The sequence below is a fragment of the Falco punctatus genome, assembly GCF_963210335.1.
Source record: "Falco punctatus genome assembly, chromosome: 2".
Taxonomy (NCBI): Eukaryota; Metazoa; Chordata; class Aves; order Falconiformes; family Falconidae; genus Falco; species Falco punctatus.
Window position 1 is genome coordinate 892,668 of NC_137581.1, and position 22,854 is coordinate 915,521.

At 46.9% G+C, this 22,854-nt stretch overlaps 2 protein-coding genes across 5 annotated transcripts in view; both read right to left on the bottom strand.

The window, feature by feature from the left end:
- The window catches only part of KLHL35 (kelch like family member 35), a 142,507-nt gene that overhangs the window by 13,612 nt on the left and 106,041 nt on the right, over positions 1 to 22,854 (bottom strand). The gene's annotated exons all lie outside the window — the stretch shown is intronic.
- Positions 1,699 to 22,854, bottom strand: part of GDPD5 (glycerophosphodiester phosphodiesterase domain containing 5) — a 173,019-nt gene continuing 151,863 nt past the window's right edge. For 3 of the 4 annotated variants that reach the window (XM_080374918.1, XM_080374920.1, XM_080374919.1), the window contains 9 exons: positions 22,404 to 22,486; positions 18,977 to 19,127; positions 17,437 to 17,655; positions 15,771 to 15,928; positions 13,733 to 13,880; positions 10,147 to 10,229; positions 7,372 to 7,386; positions 3,520 to 3,632; positions 1,699 to 2,106 (listed from right to left, as the gene is read on the bottom strand). In XM_080374918.1, coding sequence (XP_080231044.1) covers positions 1,991 to 2,106; positions 3,520 to 3,632; positions 7,372 to 7,386; positions 10,147 to 10,229; positions 13,733 to 13,880; positions 15,771 to 15,928; positions 17,437 to 17,655; positions 18,977 to 19,127; positions 22,404 to 22,486 — 1,086 coding nt within the window. In that variant the 3' untranslated portion in view covers positions 1,699 to 1,990. The remainder of the gene's footprint in view (positions 2,107 to 3,519; positions 3,633 to 7,371; positions 7,387 to 10,146; positions 10,230 to 13,732; positions 13,881 to 15,770; positions 15,929 to 17,436; positions 17,656 to 18,976; positions 19,128 to 22,403; positions 22,487 to 22,854) is intronic. The other variant, XM_080374921.1, reaches the window with a different exon arrangement.

The following is a 22,854-nucleotide window of genomic DNA, read 5'->3' on the forward strand; positions in this document are numbered from 1 at the left end:
CACAGATAAGATGGCCACTTTTGCCCAAAATTCTTAGACACTAAGCCCAAGACTCTGGGGTTTCAAAATACTACTGCAGTACATCTTAAAAAAGATAGAGCTGTTCAGTGCTGCCAAAGCAAACTGCTCAGGCTGGTTTTATCATGGCTTATTTTTGGCCTTTCCAAGCCTGCTTTGGGTGTGTGATGCACAGCAGCATCCCCCAGACCACCTTCTCCTCTGCAAGGCGACTTCTCCCCAGCCACTCACGGGCTCTACAACCCAGCTTGGCCAGCACCCGAAGACTCAGCTCCCATTCCCCCCATGGTAAACAACTTTGATGGTCCCATTGCTTTCAAGGCGGTGAATGCCAAGCTTGAAAGGAAGCTCGCACTCAAAGGGATTTCTCACGTTGCACATTGTGTCGACCAAAATCCAGCAAGGAAGGAAGCAACCCAATACCAGAAGGCCATGGGGACTGAGCCAAGGCCCATTCACGGCTCCAGCAGCCTTCTGGCTGGCTTCAGCTGCCTTGGGAACCAGCTTCGTGTGAGCAGCCAAGTGACCCAAACCCAGGCTTCTCTCCATGATGTCTTGAAGGTCAAGAGCAGAGAGTTAAGACCACCCTTGGGCTGGCTGCGAGCCATTTCAGGGAGGGGATAAAATTCAACTACTATCTACTTGGTTTCTGACCTTTTTTTTTTTTTTTTTTTTCTTCTTTTTTTACCTCTTTTAACCTCTGGTCTAGGATTTTGGTTTAAAGCCTTTTGCATTGGAAACACGCTGATGAGAGCTCTTGCTTTCATGAGCCTGTCAGCATCTGCTGCAAGATTGTCACTCCTTTGGAGGACATGAACATGCAGCTTTAAAGATCCTGCTTTTAAAGCAAGGAGGAAAGGTCTCCTTGCAGGAATAAATTATACTCCAGGGCTGCTTCACCTTCCAAACTATTTACAGCTACTTCACCCATGGGCATCTCCTTGGCCCAAAGAGGGGGAAGCTCATACTGCACCACCACCTTTTCTTATGCAGGTGCAAAGACAGGGAAGCAAGGAGCAACTGCAAATGCCACTTAGAGTGGCAGGCACTTTAGCCAGATCAGAGCAGTGATGGTGCTCATGGCATTGCTTTTTGCAAGCCACCCAGGCTCCCGACAGAGCCCAAATCAGGGAGAAGACAGAAAGATTTTTTTATTTTTTTTAAATAAAAAAAAAAGGGGGTGTGGGGGAGAGAAAGCATTGCCGCCAGCAGAGGCCAGCCTCCAGCCACCGCTCAGGATTTACCTTCAAGACTGCAGCAGGACATTTCAAGAAAGCCCTTTCCCTGTGAGCATCCAGGCTTTGTGGAAGGAGGACAGGACAGGAAGAAGGTGCTCAAGTGACTGAGCCAGCGCAACCCCTTCCCTGGCTCTGAATTTCAGCAGGGAAGAGCAGTGCTATCTCCTCTCCTAGGAAAGCTTCTCTCCTCCAAACAGTCTCCTGTTGCGTTAGAGCTAAAACTTCATTGCCCAGGAAAGGGGGAAAACAAACAAACAAAAAAAACAACAACCAAACAACCACCCATAATAAAAACAGCACTTCACAAGAACATCACAATGTTCAGCTACACAGTCGCTGCACCAAGGGAAGGAGTAGAGCAGGGCAAGAGGGAGAAAGGGGAGATATGTCCAGTGTGTTCTTTCTGTAACCCCTCAAAGGGAATCAGGCTATCACGTCAAGATTCAAATAACTTCAGCCATAAGGTCGAGGATTTAATGAACACGGTATTTCCACTCATGCCCTGGAAAAATTACACTAAAAAAAAAATATCAGATTTTCTACATATTTACAAAAATAAGCCCCCCGACCTCACAACCAGGGAGGCGGATCAGCTAGTGATAGGGTATGGGAAGGGGTCTCTGCCCAACCAGCAGTTCCTCAAAGCTTCCCATCCCGCAGCAAGCAGGAGCATGGCTCTCGCTGCCAGAGCGAATGTGTGGGACAGCCATGCACCAGGGTTGGAGCGAAGCCCCTCAGTTCATCCGCAGCTTGGTATCCCGGTGATCCGTGGGTGTGACCATCTCGTTGGCATAGCCGTTCTCGGAGCAAAGAGACAGCTCATCTGTGGTCTCCACGCCACTGTTGATCTCTGGGGAGCACAGAGAAAGCAGGGACATCATCACAGGGGTGCAAGTCCCAGGAGCACACCCCCCCCCCCATGGGGAAACTGAGGCACTGAGCAGCTGTGTGATTCCAGCACATGGGATCCATCTGATCCTACAGGGATTTCACCCTAACTTTACTAACACTGCACCCATTTAAAATCAGTTCTGCTTTCTTTTCTTTTCTTTTAAAATCAGGATCTGCTTTCAAAAAGGAGATGGCCTCTAAATTTCAGACCTTGATAATCCTGCCACCATCAGAGGCAAAACTAGACACACACACACACCCCCCACCCCACCCCCCATACACATGATGCTATGAGGCTGAATTAGTCACCTGTGAGAAAAGGGAGCAAAACACTCAAACGTAATCTCTACCCACATGGCCATTCTGGAAAAGGGTAGACTCTTATAGTCACTGGTTTCACTGGGAAAAAATGTGCAACCACCAGTGTTCTAATTGTAAACACCCTCCCTAAGCAAAAAAAAAAAAATTGTTTCAGAGGCACAAAACTTTAATATGCGTTCCCTGTCTCTGAGGATATTTTATGTCTAGAATAGTTGGGGAGGCTTAATTCTGCTGTGACCAATTGCTTTCCCTCTCTGGACTCCCTTGATTTACACCTCATTTTCAACCATCTCTAGAGGGCAGAATCAGGCCTGCATGTCACACAATGAGCTCTTTGAAGCAGGAGTCATCATTTTGCTCTGTGTGTGCACCCAGTACAATAAACCCTGACCCCGCTACAAGTCTCTAGACAGTAAATACAGAGAAAGAAAACCCATAACAAAGCTCAAGGGGAGGTTATATTCACATTCCTTCAAACGTAAGTTTTCCAGCTTCATGCACCAACTTTACTCTTTTAAAGCTAAATGCTTCCCTCTTTGTACACGTTTCTGAAATCTTTCTTAGCGGTGGGGCGAGATGGACACGTTGCCAGCGCGTTCCAGCACAAATCCTCTGGGAAGAGCACAAGGGTGTCAGGAACCCCTCAACCTATCTATAGTGCCACTGGATTCCAGGTTTACCCCAAACTCATCACCACTATTTTCAGTGACTTACTCCATTACTTCAAAGGGGTTTATAGCTTTTGACACACTGTTGACAATTGAGAGCAGAGAAGATGTGGGACAGTATGAGAGCTGCGTGGCATAACTTGGGAAGTTAAATGCAGGATTTCTGAGCAAATCCATGCTCAGACCTGCAACAGTTTGGGACGGATAAACCATGACCCTATTCCACAAGTGGTTCAGTGCAGCAGGGTCAGCCCAGTCACCCTTTCCCTGTCCCACCAGCAGGAGATGACAGCTATATCGATACAACCTCCTCCATCAGAAGAGAGCAGGGTGACAGCTGAGGGATGGCATAAACGGCTCTGACCGGCCAGCCCCATCTGTACCTGAGAAGATCAGCTTCTCCTTCATGATCTTGACATCCCGACTGGACCGGCGGACAGCAGCGCTGAGCATGATCTGCTCTGGGTTGTAGGTTCTGATGCTTCCTAGGCGCCACCTGCAAGACAAAAAGGAGGTATTAGGGGTTGGTCTCTCCTACCACGGCAGCATCCTCAATCCAAGCAGCCACAACAATGTGGAGACGAACAAGTCCCAGAGACCCTCAACACCTTTGCTCCCTTGCATCTGCACAACCCTGAATGGTAGGAGAATGTTTAGAGATGAGCATGTTATCTCAGAGGGGTACAGACATACAAGCAGGTCATCTTTGACCACCTTGAGCATCCTAATTCCACTAATTCCAACAAGGATTGCAGATGTCCCAAATCCTTCTCTATCACATCAGCTATTCAGCTGCCCAAAGGAGACAGGGCTGTTTTGACTTTTAGGGTTGGAAAAGGGAACAGAACAAGAGGCCAAGCCAAGTAAAGAAACCATCTTTTCCTCACCGAGTGACATGCTCACGTTTGTGGGAGAAGAGAGCTCAAAGACAACTCCAGTTCTCAAGCCTGAGACACAGTGAAGCCACTGCCATGAGCTGCTCTGCAGAAAAGTGCAAGCAGTCCCCATGCAGGTGGCTGTCACATACAGCGCCCTTAAATGTAATTTCTCCCTGTGCACTTCCCTCCCCAAATGCCAGGTCTTTACTTCAGAATATTTACATACACATCCTCCACTTTTTAAGCTTTGATGAAGCTCAAGTGTTCACCAGAAGCTTCTACCACATGAACAGTATGAAGCTGATGGGAACTTGGCTTGACTTTAAATTAGCCAGACTCTTATTCTCATTACTGAACACATGTAAAGAAAATTACTGATGTTAGTAATAAGCAACGGGAGCAAGTTCAAGGGAGATTTTGCTTTTAAGGCTGTTTTCAGCCTGAGAGCACCCTTGTAGCAGATCCTCAGCTGCAGAGCTGCTGGCATCAGGAAGGGAAGCGGGCTGCTGCTGCAATAGGGGAAAACAGGGCTTGGTGGCCTCAGAGAAAGCAGCCATACCCCAAATCCCATTGCAAAGGGATGCTGTTCAGGCCAGGCTTTCATAGCCCACACCCCACCAATTTGTCCTACCTCCTGACCGCTGAGGAAGGCTTTCAAGGATAATGCCATTCTCCCTGCCAGAGCCAGGGATGATACAAGGCCATTTCTGAAGGAGAAACAGCAGGGATTTCGGGTGGCTTCTGGGATTACTGATCTTCTGGCACCATCTAGTGGCTCACCCACACAAGAGAAGGTGAGTTTTTTTTTAAATCATTTTTTTAGAAGGTGGCAACCACCTTCTCTTAAATTTCTAGGCCCCTACCCAGGAGCAGAGGATTTGAGGAGCCCCACACATCTCCAGCCTGGGTCCACAAATCAGCCTGAAAAAGCAACATCCACAAAACAGGTTCTGCAATTTTTCCCAGGAAAAGCTAGCTGCTATTGATTCCATGGGGTTTCCATCCCCTTCCCAAATCCCAGTAGGTGACACTGCACCAGAGGCTTTGACCAGGGTGTGGATGAAGGCAGATGCTCTGCTACAGAGAAAAGGGGTGGGATGGCACCACAACACAACGCACAGATCCATGGACAGAAACAAGACAGAGAAAGTACAAGGAGACAAAGACTAATATTAAAGTATATTAAAAATATTTTAAAAAATTATTTTTTTCTATCATCATCATCATCTAAGCTGAGCCACCCTGATGGAAGACCCCCATTTTTGCCCTTTGTGGCCCCTGCAGGCAGATCCCACTAAGGTCAACATGGTTGCGAGCGCACAGGATCTCACAGAAAAAGACCCTCCGATAAATTATAATCAGGACCAAAACATATTGCTACGATGAGTCTTGTCTTTGCCCACACCATCAGGATTTTCAGCATCAGGCTGGGCTGTGTGGCCAAAAGGCAGGATGATCTCTTGCCCATAGGTCCTAGACATCCCATGGAGGGCACGGGCCATTCCGAGGCATGGACAGCCCAGCCTCAAAGGGGTGCAGGGACCAAGGGCTTTTCTCCTCCTGCCAAGAAGAAAAAGCACTGCTCTCTGCTCTCCCTGTCCCATGGTGGCTGCAGTCAAACCCAGCGTGGTTAAATATGCACAAGGGGCAAGTGACTGTTGTCACAGGGGTGCATTACTCCAATTAAACTAGCTAGGAGAGGGTAACCCCATTTTTCAGAGGTACTTCAAAATACCCTCTCTTAGAAGAGCCACCAGTACATTTAACCACAATACAACTCCAATCGATACCATATGAAATACTCTCTGCTGTGCTCAGTAGCCTTTTGGCCTCCAGAAAGCTTGTTTAAAAGAAAATAGCACCTCTCCTACCCCCTTGGACTCTGTTGTGATCGACCACGTTTAGGACAGCAGCGTGCAAAAAGGCCAGACAGACAGCAGGTAGGTCTTGTTCTGGGAGGTTGGCATCAAAGCAGACCAGACGGACACAGGGTGGGAACAGACTAAAAAATACTGGGACAACAACACAGAGACAGCATACACCATGTTAGGGCCACGACCAGACCCTTGGTTTGGAGGGCAGATGCTAAATGGCAGGGAAAGGGGGTGGGAGAGGGACAGGTCAGGAAGAAAACAAGGTTGATTGGCACTGAGGTGATAAGATGGGAGCGAGCAAAGAGCCAAGCCAGCTGCAACCAGAGTCCCCATCCTGCAACTGCTCTTGCCAAAAGCCTGTCCACCTCCGTGCCAGTCTTCTCCTTATCCATGGGCCAGGGAGCAAAGGGCAGGCAAGAAGAGGAAAACACCCAACCTCCCTGCACCCACAGAAGGGCTCTGCCCAGCCCCATAGCCAGGTCCTGCTTTGGGGAGATGCCGCAGGGACGTAACACCCCAAGTCCGAGAGACCTCATGGAGCAGGCAACACTGGCAGGTGGCCAACCCTGACCCTTGAGGGGGTAGGTAGGCAGAGGGGCAGATAATCACAGATAGGAAGCAGCCAGGTCCTCAGAAACACTACCCTATGGCACACAACTGAAGGAATGGAGAAAGGCACGCAAAGACTTTGGTCCGAGTACGGACACGGCGAAGGCTTTACTGCAGAAAAGCAACAGCGCTTCCCTCCAAACGGGTGAAAACGATGGGTGAGCAGCCAGCCAATACAAGGAGAAATCTGGGTTTCCAATTGATAGCACTTCAAATCCAGCATCCTAGGCTCATACCCGTCCTGGGTGCAGCGCTATTTCTTTTCACATTGCATTTTCAGTTTCACAGTGCTGCAACTGCGACAAGACTCCTGAAGGATCCCCAGCTCCAAGTGCAGCAATTGTTGAGCCAAACCTTTCCAGCTACTGGCCTTATTAATCCATTCCCAGGGCTAGAGAAGCACTATTTATATAGCTGAACAGGTTACCTTATTTTCTTTAGAACTGGCCAATTCAGAAGAGGTTGGTCTCAAAACCTTCTGGTAAATGCAGGAAGGAAGAGGGTATTTTGCATGGAATTATTTCCATAGAGAAGGCATTACATTCACTGGAAACTTCCCAATTACAGCATGCTGCAGGACCTCAGAATAGGGCTGTTTTAAAAAGCAGCGACTTAGATCATTGTAACAGAAGGTCAGGATGCTTTCAGAACATCCACTGGCTGCAGCATCAGACTTCCATGGTGCTCATGGCTATGGCCTATGCAATGTTCTGACCCTGATGGTCCCTCTGTGAAGCCAGATGTTGAAAGTATCATGAAAAGCTGTATCCTGCCCTGTCCATCTGCAGTGAAGCCATAGCAGAGAGGGCAAAAGAAAGAGAGAAAGCAAGGTTGAATGAAAAAAAGAGAAAGAGGAGGAAAGCACCAGAATTACCTGATCATGTGATAGCTGTGAGATGCCAGAATGCAGCAGAGAGAGAAAGAGGAGGAACATGCACAACAGTCAGAGCAGTAAGAAAATAAACAAGGCAAAGAGGCAAAAAAAGATCAGTTAGAAGTCATTACAGTTGGTACTCCCCTCCGGAGAGAGGCTGCCACGATCCTGTCACCAGGGCTGAAGCAGAATAGCAGGAGCAATCCCTACCCGCGGGTAAGGAGGAGAGACAAGCCACGCGTAGGAGAGAGGACGAGCACATCGAAGCGGTGGCTCTGTTCCCACCCCCCCTCATCCTTGCATGAAGGAAGCAGCTGTTTTGCCCCAAAAAAGACTTGAGGGGGGACACACTGACCCAAAAAACAACAGCACCCCACCACTGTGCCCCCCCCAAAAAAAACCCCAAAACAACAAAACCAAAAACCCAACACACCACCACCACCACACACCCCCAAACTGAGGGCCAAACGCAAAGCCCGCTATCCTGAAGCTGAATCACATCAGCAGGTAGTAGTTGGGCAATTGTGCCGTGATTTGTTTTTTATATATCTTCAATGTTGCTATCAATTCTTTCATGTGGTGGAGAAACTGGAACAGCAGGGAAATGGGTCTCTCCAGCACAAGGCTCTTGGAAGAGCATTTGCTGCACAAAGTCCAACCTCTGGTACTAGAGTTTCTCCTTCTTCCTTTTACTGACTTGGGGTTGAGTTGTCTCAAGGGAGAGATCCAAAAGATGACATTTGGCCCTGCTACAACGGACCCCACACAGACAGACCTCTCTGAGCAACTGCCTTTCTACGTCAAGTCCAGAGGCTGAGCCGGGAGCTTAGTGCTTCAGGTTGGTGGACCCTGAGGAAAGCTGGTGGCTGTTTCCAGCTCTTCTCACCTGTATCACACTTACACAGAGGGTAGAAGAGAAATCCTGCAATACTGCTTTCCTGCCTTATCCTGCTTCCTCTTGCCCTACTCCATCAAACCTCTTCCAAAGTGGAACAAATTCAATCTGTGCAGAGAGGAAGAGTCCAGCTGTTGCAGAGTCCACATAGCTGTGACTTCTCCCTCTCTCCAAGCACACATCATTTCTCTGTGCTCTGGGACCTAGCGCTCCCGTTCTGCAGGTTGAGTCAGTTGAATTTCTTCAGCTGTGGTCTCCTGGGCCTGATTCAGGAAAGCCTTCTAAAACTGACCTGAGGAGATGACGCAGAAGACTGCAACTATCTCATTAACTTGGCCTTCAAATTCTGCTGTTCAGAGAGGTCAATCCCTGCCTCCAGACCCCTCCGTCTATTTCTGTATCTGACAGAGAAATACAGGGTCTGAAGAGCAGGGACATCTCTTACTAAACCAACTGACAAATCTGAGCGAGTGGAGGAAGCTTCCAGACAACAACAGCAACAATGCCCTTCTGGTTTGATCACCCACAATTCAGATAAGATTTCTCAAAAAAAAAATATTGATCTCATCTTGGTCAGTGGTTTCATTAACTGTTAGGAAAACCAATCTGAGAGGAGATCCAATCTGCTGCCCACTCCATTATCACATGCTGGAACTGGGGACCCACTGGGCACAGATTTACCAGTGTGGGACTGTGCAAGTCATGAATTTAGACACAATGATAAACGAACCCGATATGTTGCCTGAAGTCAAATCCATAACAAGTGCTGGCAGGAGCAATAGCCTACTGTAACACAGCAAAAATACCTGGGTAATTATGCACCCAGGGGAGCAAAAGAGATTACTGCAAGCAGATGATCTGGGACAAGACAACAGCAAAATCACTAGCTCATGAGGCTGAAGCAAATTAAATTGCTGCTTCTAATGCGAAGGCATTTTGGATATTAAGAAGGAAAATGTAGGTCCCTTCATGTCTCTAGGACAGTCATTTGTGCATGCCAAAGCAGATGAGATTACAGAGCCAATGACACATTTTCCCAGGAGAAGGCTGCTACTTCTCGCGGGAGAGAGCGCATCTCTCTGAGCTCATGCTTTTTGCCAGAGAGTGTTATTACACTGTCACCACTGACAGCTAAAACACCTCCTAGAAGAAAAGGCACATCACTGGGAAGACACCATGGTTTCCTCTGGTATAATCAGGAGGAGGGTAGCTTGGCCAACTGTGCCATTAGGAAGTTGATTTACCTCCTCCTGATTTATCAGTGCTCAGTGTCTGAACTTGCTCTGCTCCTAGGTTTTATGCTCCACATTTGTTTTCAGTGACCCTGGCTAACAGAGGGTTCTGCCATGCACTCATCAAATCCTTGCTCTCCCTTTTTCTTTGGAAAATGGAGATACTTTCTCTATGCATCAAACTAAGCAACTGATGTGATTTGCAAAATCATAGTATTTCTATTTCTTCATCCAAATGGGAACAAACTATTTAAGAAGTTCTTTTTGAAGACTCTAATGGTGGAATCTCAAAACATCTCTTCTTCCTTTAAAGCACTTCAACCTCTTTCTCAATGTCCATTTCCCTAAAGCATTTACAGTTTCTCTCCCACACACATTTATGAGCGGAGCAAGGCATCTATCGCTACTATTTTGACATCTCTCATTCTTCTTAAAAAGTAGTGACTGCATATCCAATTCACTGTCACATCTCAAAAGTGGAATTATTGTTTGCAGTCTTTGTAAGGAGTTTTAATAAACAGTTTCCCTGCTATTGCAATCCAAGCATCTGAGGAGCATGGTGTTCCTCTCTCCCATCTCCACCCCATGCTCTGAATAAGAACACACATCACAGATACACGAGACTCGAGCTGTAACAATGCTACTTACTTCTGGAATATAAAAACTCCTACAATTACGATAAATGAAATGAGATCAGACGTGATCCAGATTAGGTGGTACTCATCTGGAGGCTGGAAGACAAAAAACAGAAGCAGACCTTAAACCTTCTGGTTTGTACAACCACAGAGAGATCACACATTGCTAAAGTGACCACCAGGGCAGAAAGAAAAGCACAGAACTGCAGGGGTCACGCATAAATCACAACGTTTATGACATTTCTAATGCTAGCCTGTAATCCAAAATGATGTTATCATGAAAAACTGCAAACAGGAACAATTTTAAACTCTCCCTCCTTTTGCGTGCTGACATTTTTTCAGAGCTCTGTGTGCTGAAAGTTTTCTCTCTCAGCTGTACCCCGAGGTGAGGGTAAGATGGTGTTTAGAAACCCAAGTCTGTGGGAAAACAAAGAAATGTATACACATTGCACGAGACATGCGGAGTCCGTTTTGAGTGCTAATATTGGCTGTTCTGCACAGTCCCCATGCTATAAGCATATACTTCTCAATTTCTGTCCTTTCAGGCACTGGTAGCTCTGGCTCTATTTTCCCGTCTAAGCAGCTGTGACCATCGCACCAGCTAAACCCAGCTGAACTCGTAGTCTGAACCAAGCACAGAAGTACACTATTTCACATTGTTTTCTGTGCTGCCCAGGAAAGACAACAAAGTGAAGCGATAATGATCAACTCTGATGCTCAGAAAGCACTGACCCAGGAGAGCCACCAGTGATGCTAAAGAATTTCTCCTATCCCAAACCTGGACTAGTCCCAGCCAGGAAGAAATTGTTGATTTCATACCAGGCAGATCCATCAGAACCACCATCGTTAATGCACACAAGTAATATTTCATTAGAGAAAGAGAGTACGTAATGCATACGGATGAGTTCACGCAACGGTAGTGTGACACGGATAAAACCTGTTGGGAGCCACCAGCTCTGCTACCTCTGTCTCCCAGAAAAGATCAACTTATTTTTCTGCTCAGTGAATCTTTGTCTCTCTGACTTTATCCTGTGAAAGTGTGCCCTAGAATTAGCAGGGTAATGCTGTAATTAGTCAATGCTTCTGATTGAGATTTAATTCTCGTTACTTCCCAGCTTAATTACAGAAGAGTGACACTGAATGTTATGTTTGCTGCATCTATTAAGGCGAAGACACACAAAACATGTTTCCCATTTTCTTGGCGGGAGAGCGCCATCATAACTACTTTGAATGAGAACTCAAGAGTCTTCTAAATTAGAAGAAAATCTACAGATCTAAATTTTTCATTTATGCAACTGTTGGTATTTCACAACTGAAGAACCCAAACCACAGATTTTCCTCGAGTGCAAAAGTTGCATTTCTTATGATATACCCCAAGCAATAGGTAGACATGAACACAGCTTTCTGGGCAAACTCCAGCATCTGATTACAGGCATTACATATAGATATATTTTATTCCCCTCCCCTCCCGGCCCCAAGTCCTGCAGAAAGCTCAAAGCTAGAAGTTTTTGGTACCAAATCAAGGTTTTATAAGTGACAAAAATGGAATTTCAAGTTGATTAAAAGGGAAAAACTGGATTTTTTCCAAAGACATGCACCCCACACATCAATACTAAGACGACTCAGCAAACTGATGCCTCCTCAGCACTGCAGAGGAGGGAGCATGGGTCAGCAAACATCTCTTAAGGAGACAACTTGCTATTCTGCTCCATCCGCAAGCTCAGGAATTTGCTATATTTCACCTGCAGTTCCTTCCTTTTTTTTTTTTTTTTTTTTTTTTTTTTTTTTTTTAAAGGCAGGGCTGTTTCAGTCAGATTACTTTGGGTTTTTTAGAAATTTTACCCAGTATAAGTCCTATTCCTGAAATCCTCACATTAACAGACCATCAAACCTTTCATCAATTCAGCGTAACTAGGCAGAGAGCAGCTCAACCCCTGGCTCTGACAACGACTCCCAGAAATGCAGACCAGGATCCCATACCAGGCCTCTGCTTTAAGGGCATCAAACTAGGGGCTGAACTGCAGCTCAAGCTTTTCAAACTCCTCCTTTATGCCACGTCTGGTGGCCTCTTTTCTTACCAACAGCTTTCCATCAAGAGTAGAGGGGAAAGACATTGTCACTTTTTCTTCTTTGTTTTACTTTTTATTTCACTGAAACACAAGTTAAATGTATTTTTGCAATTGCAAATCGCCCCGAGTGAATGAAGCAGAAATGGTTTGTGCTGTTCAGCTGGCGATAAAGCCCAGCGAAGCCCCTGAGGGCACTGGGCAGCCAAAGCCTGGCAGAAACAACTGTTTCACTCCAGCTCCCAAGCCATGTGGTGGAGGGGCTCAGGCAGCAAAGCTATTTAGATTACATCACTCAGGCACTTCAATATGCTGGAAATCGGGGGATTTTTATGCTGCCAGTAATGTAAGACTGTGCACCTGCAGCAGAAGGCTGAGTTGGAAACCCAGCAGATGGGAAAGCTCTTGGAGGAGAGCTCCAAGTATCAGCAAAGAGGGTTTTGGAGTAAAAAGCTGCCAGTGATGTGCCCGCAACTCCTGACAGCTGTAGTGGAGAACAGATGTTTGCAGCAGCACAGCCCAGACGATGATAATATCTTCTGCCAACAGATTCAGTCTTTATAAAACTATTTCCAATTCTCCAGCTTCAGCACACACCAGCGTGGATTTGTGTGGTCAGACACAAGCAGTAGGTTAAGCTAAGGACATCATGCATAGACATTCATCCATCTAGGCAGTATTCTTGAGGTCCCATCTCCAGCTACAGATGCAGGTAGCTCATTACCATCAAATTCTCTTTGCGCTTATCTTGTTCTCCCCTTTGCTGAGCAGATCTGCCAGAGCAGCAGGTAGAACAGCTGCCTCCTGTCCTACCCCCCAACAGGATCCGTCATCAGAAAATAGCCCCTCCACCACATGCACTTACACCTCCGCAGCTGAGATCTTGTTTGGGGAATACTTTGATGCAACTATTTCATCATTTTCCCTCCAATCCAACGTGAATATTTCTGTTTGGTTCAGAGATTCAAAGTGTTAGGGGCGTTTTTAGAGCATTTACTGGCTACATGACAGAAAAGAGGTCTCTGGTTTCTTGTCCAACAATGCAGTAGCCAGAAGTAAAACTTGTCCTCATGTGGTATTAAAAACAGGCAAAAAGCTAGTTTTGCAGCCTGGCCAACACACAGGAGCCAGGCTGCTGGTTCACCTATGAGCCTGCTTCTCCCGCAACTCTAAGAGCTGCTCAGCAGGTCTGGAAAGATGTTTTTCCATCAGATGAAAATGGAAAATATCATGTGGGTTAAATGGGGCATGCAATGCAATCTCCAAGGATCCAACCCAAACCCTGTGTGGGGAGAGATGAGGCGATCTGAAGGAAGGGATTATGCAAGAGGATCATTGATCTGTTAGCAGCTCAGGGCTTAGGCATACAGAGGGGGAAAAACCTCAAGCCCAATAGCACGTTGAACCCAACAAAAGCTTCCTGGAGAAAACCACTAGCCATATGGCTGCAGTGGCCAGTGGCCACCTCTGCACCCCTCCACTGCATCCCCTCCTTCCAGGGGTTCACAGCACCTTCCCAGGCATCGTGCTTACCATCAGCCAGATGGGAAAAGGCACCTTGCGAAGGACGTGGGAGCTGTCGGAGGTGACCGACTGGATGCCAGCGCACCACAGGATGGAGTATAGCCAGGGCTCATTCACAGTGTAGAGATTCACACTCAAGTTCGCCATGGTGTAGTCCCTGCCAGCAGACAGACAGGGTGAGATATGAGTCTCCCAGCAAACATCAGACCCTCATCTCCAAGAGGAGAGCTCTTGCCATCAGTCACTTCTGTAATCACAGCTAAATTTACTGGGTTTGAATTGCATGAAAGTTTGGGGTTTTTTTAACAGGGCACAGTTACTTCAGAAGCGACCCAAGGGCATTGTAATCAAATGGTTTGAACCAGAAAGCTTTCTTCACCTCTTCAATGCTATCCAAGCCAGGCCACAGACCCCCTCAGATACCTCCACATGAATGATGGACATAGCACATTTTTGTAACAATTGCCTTGTCACAGCCACATAAAATTAATATCAGACTCAGATGCTTGTAACCCTTCATAGGTAAACTGCTTAATTAAAAACCCAACAGATTCATTTCCAACATCAATTTCAACAACTTCCATACCCTTATTTTACAGATAGTTGCACAGTTACAGCTTCCATTCTCTTGAGGTCATCTTCCAAGAAGCTAAAACTGCAAGCTTGGGTACAGGAGCTGTCAGCAGCAAACTGAGCACTGACAGTGGACTCCCTGTGCCCATACGATTGGCATAAATTGCTCTGTTTCCTTATCTATGAAGCAGAAGCATCACTAATCTCCCTTGCATGGGCAGCACAGAGATTAATCCTTGCGATTCAATATCGGCAAAGCACTCTGGGGTGGAAAGCCACTGTAAAAGTTGCGGACATCTCAAAGCTCACAATGTGATCGAGTTGCTATAAAGGCTAAGGGATTCTCAAGGGCAGAGGTGGCTGCGGTAATGTTACACGCAGATGCACATTTTGGGGGGATTGATAGAACTGTGTTAAACCAGGGCCTACTGAGCCTGCTCCAGCTCATGCTGCAGGACCGCAGCAACATTTAACTGGGCACCACAAGGCCTTCAGCGTTCGAGAAACACTCCGGTGGCAGGTCTGACTTTGGAGACAGCTGAGGTGGGATTGATGTCTCATTGGGGCTGATGAGCTGTTACAGTTGAGGGAGTTGGCATATGGTCCTCTCCAGGAGATAGAGGATGTAAGTAGCGGGGAAAACCAGGCAGAAATTATCCTGCAGGTAAAGCACAGGCTTGGTTTTAAGGGTGAACAACTAGACCAATTGCTGGCAGCCACGGAAAGACACCAATGCACTACACTAAATAGGACCACGCTCTCAAAAAGCTGCAGGCTCAGCTTTTCCCTACATCCAGCCCCAACATACAGTAAGACCACTCCTTTGGACATATTTTTCTTCTGTAAACCCGTAAGCTGGGAGCTACCACGCGGAACGGTTCAAATACAGGCTCAAGCAGGAGAGAAATTCCATGCCGTGGCATTCTCAAACAGAAGACCTGATGAGTCCAAATACCTGACACAAGACAGTAATGAAATGGGCGAATTCTTTGCAAAGAGGAATTTCTGAAAGTATATCCAGACTTCAGATAAATCAAAATTCTGTGGTAGCAAGTCTATAGTGAATGAACAGCAGCAAAGGACAGCTGCTAATGAAGATGAAACAGCACTTGCAGGTACTCAGTGTGAAAAGCCTTCACTTTTTCCCCAAAGCTGTCAGCGTAATAAGAATCAGACAATTAATATGTTTGTTTCAAAGAGGATCATCAAATACTGAATTAGCATATAGAGTTATGAGTCAGCTCCTGGGAAGAGCCTGGATTCTGGGTGATGGGTAGGGACAAGCTTGCACAACTCAAGCTTTCAAGAGCAAGCCCATCTGAAAAAGATATCTCTGTGCTGATAAGACAGCCTAGGGTGATCAGAAGAAATGCTGCTGGGCCAGGGATGCATGCAGGGCACAAGGGTGCACAGAGCTGTGAACACCCACCACAGAGTGCATGGGCTATCACGCAGTGTCCAAACAGAGCTGTACCTGACATCCTCGTTCGTGACCTTGGTGTAACGCAGGTTGAGCTTCACGATGCCCTTCTCCCTCATGCGCTCCGCACCCAGCTTGAGGCCAGAAGTCTGCTGGAAACCTGGTGCAATCTGTCTGACCAGCTGCCTCTCCATGTCTGGCAGCCACATCACCTGCGGAGGGAGCAAGACCAAGGACAGCTATGGCAAAGATGGTTCGCAAAGCTGGTAACATGAGGCAACTCTGCAGACAGCGGGTTTGCACCAAGCCAGAAGCAAAATCACATGAGACATTGTTTGTCATACAGATTGTCTAGGAGACCCTCAGATCCTCCCACATCTTTAATATATTCCAGGATTATCCCCAAACCCAAATGACTTCACTGCACAACATCTCAGAGGTGAAAAGGATGAAGGTACACAAAGGGATCAGGCCAAAGGCTCACGAGAAGGGCTTCTTGAAAACCTGACCTCTGTGCCCAGTTCAGGGCAAAAAGAGAACTAAGGGCATAAAGCTAAAAAACTGGCAGCACAGACAGGATGCGTGGAGAAGCCTCTCATGCTCCCATGGCTAAGACTAGTTTTATTAATCTTCTTTTATCAGGGCTATATCTACTCCAACCCAGGCCAAGGCTTTCCCCAAGTTCCTGCCACACTTCGAAAGTGTGTCAAATTAATTACTATTAACATGCTGAGCTGCTAGATGTAAAGTGGATGCAGGAATCAAGCTAGGCAGTTTTATGGCTTGTGCTGTGCAGAGGCTGGACCCAGCCAGGTGATCTCAGCAGTACCACTGGGCATTGCATTGCTTGAACCCATGTTTAATTACTCAGTGATGCTCATCTACAAGACAGACATTGAGGTGCTGAAGCATGCCTGAAGAAGGGCAAGGAAGCTGGGTAAGGGTCTAGAGTGTAAGTCTTATGAGAAGCAGCTGAGGGAACTGTGGTTGTTTAGTCCAGAGAAAAGGAGGCTCAGGTGGGATCTTCTTGCTCTCCACAACTATCTGAAAGGAGGCTGCAGTGAGGTGGGTTTGGTCTCTTCTCCCAAGGAACCAGTGACAGGACAAGGGGAAGCAGCCTCAAGTTGCACCAGGGGAGGTTTAGACTGGCTAGTGGGAGAAATGTCTTCCCCAAAAGGGTTGTCAAGCACTGGAACAGGCTGCCCAGGGATGCGGGGGAGTTACCATCCTTGGAAGTAGTTAAAATACCTGTAGATGTTATGCTTAGGGACATGGTTTAGTGGTGGACTTGGCAGTCCTGGGTCAGTACTTGGACTTGATGATCTTAAAGATCTTTTCCAACTTAAATCATTCTATGATTCTACACCAAAGCATCAGAGCAGCACAGATGCAGCCATATGCATTTTCAATAGGTAACCATAAAACCTGGCTGAGAAATACCACTTCACAACCCCACATCTTATTTCAACTATTTTTCTGCTGTTCTCCATCCCAATATCTAAGGAGAAGACAGCATGGTCTAGCCAAGCTGCAGCCTCTGGTGCCACCAGCCTGGTGGCACAGTCCTCCCCAACATGACTTCCTGGCATAGGGTAGCATTTCAAATCAAGTGTCCGAAACGGATCACTGAAGGATTGATGCCCAAATGGAGACCCTCAAGGATTTAGGGAAACCCACAAGGAGGCAATTTTGGAAACATCGCCAACCCCACAGAACTCACAGCCTGTTGCCGAATTCCTGATGCCAGGATGGTTTCCAGGGTGATGTTGATATAAGTGCTGTAGTAGGGGTGAGCTGATGGCAGGTCCTGGAAATTCAGGATGAGTGATGTGTTGTCCTTCACCACCTCCAGCATATCTGCCAGCTTGCAAACTGACTGGTTGGCAGCTTCCAAGTAGTCAGACTTTGAGAGAGACCCAGCTGTCCAGAAAGGGTCATTCTGAAAGCAAAGCACATCCCTGTATTACATCCCGTGAAGTCCAGACTCCCCAGTACAGCTGAAGACCCTTTTCTATCCCACCTTGGCCACAGTGGGACATGCCAACAGCTATTTTGATGACAGTCTTGCAGTTTGCTGAAGTGTTTCTCCACGCCTCAGTTTCCCTACCCAAGGGGAGGCCACAGATCCTTAGTGAAAGCAAGCTGTGCTGGACAGGTCAACCCCATTTTCAGAGGAAGAACAGAGCTACAGGCCAGTCACGTAAGTTTCCAAGGTAGTGAGCTAAAAGGGTACCTTCTCACACTGTGTACACAATCACCAAGGATTCTTCAGGATCCCAAAATAAAAAGGACCAGCTATGACACAACTAAGTGATCAGAGAGGAGCTAGGGGCTGTTGGAAGAGACTGTCTCCTGACTTAAGGGCATTCAGGAATGACTGCTTCAAAGTACGTGCCAAAAAACAGCCTTCCAGATGCTGCCTTGGCCCTTCTCATCTGGCAAGCAGCAGTTTCCCTGCATTCCCACTCCCACAACCACATCTGCAAGCCAAGGAAGTTTCTGTACAGCTGTAATACATGGACATCCCCCACCACACCTCCACAGGCCAGCTCAGCTCAGAACGGCAGTGAAGCCTACGGTGGTTTCAGGCTTCCACCAAGCAAGCACCCAGGGAACTCCAGGCAGGCATATGAAACTGGTACCTGAGCTTGCATCACTGCAGCAACGCCTCAGCAAACCGCATTCAAGTGCGTAGGTTGTGCCAGAGCGCTGCAGTCCTCCTTCCAGACCACCACCAGTGCGCTCCAAGCAGAATACAGCCACTGTCTGGAGAGCAGCTTGGCAAAAAGAAGTCCTACCTGCAACCTGGCTGCATGCTGAAAGATGGGACAAGTCCATCCCACAGCATTTCACCCCGCTCTCTCCAGACTTTAAAGGCTGAATTTCTTGCTTTTTCTTTATAAGACAATTGTTTCCAAGAGTAAATTAAAGAAAAAGGAACAGCACATAACATGCTGTCTCTTGTGTTCTCTTTATAATCACGTCCTCCCTCCTGAAGTTCTTTGTGGTGTCAACCAAGCATTAAGGCCCCTTCTTACAGGTGGTAGAAGAGGTACAGGAAGAGAACACGTCTTTTAGACCAAGTCTGAGTTTAGTAGAGAACAAAACTAAATGTGGTTCATGAACACTTGGCCTAGCTGCACTTCAGACCACTCCACCAAGGAGATGGATCTACACCTGTCCACCTCAAATAAGGTTTAGTCGTGAGCTTTCATCCCACAGTCACAGCCCCAGGACACTCTCTCCATGGCTGTACCCACCTGTAGGAACCACTCTCCAGCATTAAGCTTTTCCAGGTCAGTCCAGTTGAACATGGAGGAGTGCTCATAGGCCCGCTCTGGAAACACTTCCTCCACATTTGTGGTTCTCCTGAGTGTCTTGTCATGCATCAGAAATGGCACTCCATCATAGCTGCAAAGACAGAGGCCCCGTTACACGTGGAGGTGCATAACCACATACACAGTACCAGAGAAACGCCCGTTCCCACTCCAGCCTCTCTCACGGCTTCACATCAAAATCATTATGAAGATCTCAACCAGCTTAGCACATCCCCAGCTCCCTCAGATCACTTGAAATGAGATACACCCAGAAAACAAAGCCTCTGCAATGCCTGCAAGGTGTCTGCAGTCATTCATACGTGGACATAACCCTACCCATCCCTCCCTCCTCCCACCACCCCCTCAAAAATTTCTAGAGTGCCAAACTCCCACAGCTTGGACAGGAACACGCACCCTGAATGCTCACACAAACCAAAGCTTTCCACAGTGTCTGTAGCTCCCAAAAATGTCAGAGGTTTTTCAAACCTTGTACGCAAACTGTTCTCAAATTGTTAATAGCAGAAAACGAGTAAGATTTTTCAAAGGCTCTCAGACTACATGGGAACTTAACATTCATGGCCTTTCAGCAAGATGCAAGGCTTCCAAGCTACCAACATTTCTCTGAAATTGATTTTTCCAATTGAAAATTGGTTTCAGGAAACAGCCATGCTCACGTGAGTTAAGGTCACGCATCCTAAAGAAAACCCACCGCTCAGATGAAACTGAATAGCCAAATGCATGCCCTGTGGTTTTTTAAGCCACCCAGATATTACAGAACAATGGTACTGGGAAACCTAAAAAGCTCTTTAAACTGTCTTCCACCCGATTTTCTGTGACTGGGTCAGTGGTAACTGTGCAGGGCAGTGCTGGTTTCTATCAAGGGCAGGGGGACAGTTGTCTGCGCTAATAAATCAAGATAAACCCAGGGCAGCCAGCCTGATTACAATGACCTTTTCCAAAGCAGGGAGCCCATCTTCATAAAAGGAGACTGGGGTAAGATCTGGAAATGAGACGGGATTAAAATACAAGCCCCATTTGAATCAGGAGACAACCCAGAACACTCACCCCCACAGCTAGAGGGAAAACAAGACCCAGTTTTAGATGATGGAGCAAATGTTGCCTCAGCTTTACTATTGCTTACAGAAGTCTCTTATCACAAAGGTCACTGGCACCTTTATTTGCTATTTCTAGCCTGCACTGTGCCAACTACTTCCCCCCCCAATCCAAAGCAACACGCTGACACAGCAATACCATGCTCTGCTGCAGCAATCAGAAGGGGTTTTAATAAATACAGTTAAAAAAAAAGAAAAGATGCTAAGCAACTGCACAATTAAGAGTGTGGAGTGTTTACGGGAGATAGGAGCTCAGGTCTTAACATCTCAGCAGAGTATCATCAGATACTGCTAAGCCTTAACCACAGTGCAGAAATCCTATGGGGCACATACCATTTGTTCCCTCCTTTCTAATCCTTCCCCTTACAGAGTCACTCAGCACCACCCAAAGCTAACCACAACGTACTAGCAGGCACAGGTTTGAAAAAGTAATTCAGAGACAGAAATCAGAGTGTTAGAAGAAGAGATGTGGGAGGAAGTAGAAGATGAGAGAGGGGCATGCAGTGATACTGTGCCCTTGCTGCTTGAAGTAAAGCTGGTATAACCAGCGCTGGTTTTATAACCGAGGTAACCAGTTTGGGGTGTGTAATGGGCAGGGAGCAGGATGCAGTGGGTCTGAACCTATGCCCAAGCAGCCCACCCACAGCTGATATGTGCCTAGAAGAACATGGAAACATCCCAGGTGGAGCGGGCCCATCAGCCACAGGCACAAAGAGCATCTTTCAAAGGGGTAAGGACAGCAATGGGTGTTGTGCCACAAACCCTTCCGAAAGTTGCTGTCAGCTGTACTGATAGCTCACTTTTTTGTCTGAAGGTCAGTAGAGTCTTCCTTTTGTAAAGACACTTGGGTCTCCTAGAGAGGGTCTCAGATAATTGAGCCATCAAGGTCATTGTTTAAGCTATGGATGCTTGGAGTGCTCCTCTGGGACAGCTGATGAGTGGCAACGTCGAAAGCTCTCGGAGTTTCTCCAGCTCTCCTCCCCCCAAAAGTCCACCTTTCTCCTTGGCCAGTGCTAAGGGAAGCAACCAGTTCAGTGACATGATCCAAGCACTCATCTGGTGAGCCTGGACAGTCGTTTTCCCTTCACAACAGTTAACTAACTAGTTTTGGAAAGAACAAGAATTGTATCACATCCCAGCTCATACTTCATCCTTCCACAATGACCTTCCACTCCCTAGTGGGAAGAAATTCCTTTAGATTTTACATCATTTACTCTCAAACAATTATACAAGGAAAAAAATGGACCCTAGCAATTACACTTCAGAAGTCCATCTTCCACCAGGCAAAAATATCTTTCCATCAACACCAACCTCCAAAGAGGCTGGGGAAAAATAAAACATCAGCCGTGAGTCTTTCCTGTATTTATAACAAACTGAGGGATCACCAAGATAAAGCATTACTACTCCCTTTGTGCCACTTCTGCCCTCTTGCACATCTATATAACTAATGCGAAAGAAGTTCAGAAAATGAACGAGAATGTTCAAAAATTATCATACTCCTGCAAAAAAGCACAGTTCCTGAAATAACCCTCTCTATACCACCTCTAAATTGGCCTTGTCAACTCAGCCTAACATTTATTTGCCTGCAAGGAAGGACTTTTTGACAGCCAACAGTATTGCTGTGCCCCTTCTTCCCCCAGCGTTAGTGACATGGGAGGGAGGGGAGGAGGAGAAAGGGCTTACTTCCTGGGCTGCTGAGTTCTTGTGACAGTTTTGCAAGGCTGGTAAAAACCCTCCTGAAGACTTGCAGTGCAGTGAAGTCGGTTTGGGATCTCTGCACTCTGCGCCGGGGGCAGCCCAGCAAAAATTCCATTTAGATTCACAGAATCATTAAGGTTGGAAAAGACCTTTAAAATCATCAAGTCCAACCATAAGCATTTAAGCCGCCGTGTCTCTTCCCAAGGCCAGCCGATTTCAAGCCAGGCTAGAAACCAGGTTCTGCATTTCACTGCCACAAAGACAGTTCTAGGATAAATTAGTCTTCCTGCAAACGAAGATTAGTTTCATGACAAAGATATCCAGGTTCCCCCATCTGGACAACTTTACCTTTAATCAGTCATCATCTCAGTGGAACAACTGGTAGTATCTGTGCATTCCAAATGGAGGCAGCTAGGAGTTAGCAGACAGATTCACCACAAGAGCCCTCTTCAACAGGGAAAAAGCAGTGACAGCTGGACCCATGCCAGGTAGGGAAGAGTCACCAGTATTGTGGACGGCCCAGACCAGAGAGTCTCAGACCAACCAGCACACTGGCTTACCTCAGTACAACATCAGCTTGGACTCCATATATCTTCTGCTCCACTGCCTTCTGAAAGGACATCAGAGTGTTTTCTGGTGCCAGCTATGGGTGAGTGAGAAAAGAGACCAATGAGTATTAGTAGTAAGTGGAAAGTTGATGAATCACTGTCAGCGAGGACGCTGGAATGAAGGTTTATAGATATTAGGGAGCCAAAACAATCTTGTTTTGCAGATTACATAGCGGCCAGTTACGCTGGAGTACCAGCGCCTCCCAGGCAAAATTGCGTCTTACTGAAATATGAAAACGATCAATACATTTGACTCCACTGATGGTCTTTCTCACACAAAGAGTTCCATGCAGAGTTACCACAGCCTGCAATACCAGAAACCCAGCTAGCTCAAGGTCTGCTGCAAAATCAGTGTACAAGAGATTTGCTCACCAGCATGGTCCCGCAAACAGTGGCTTGCTGG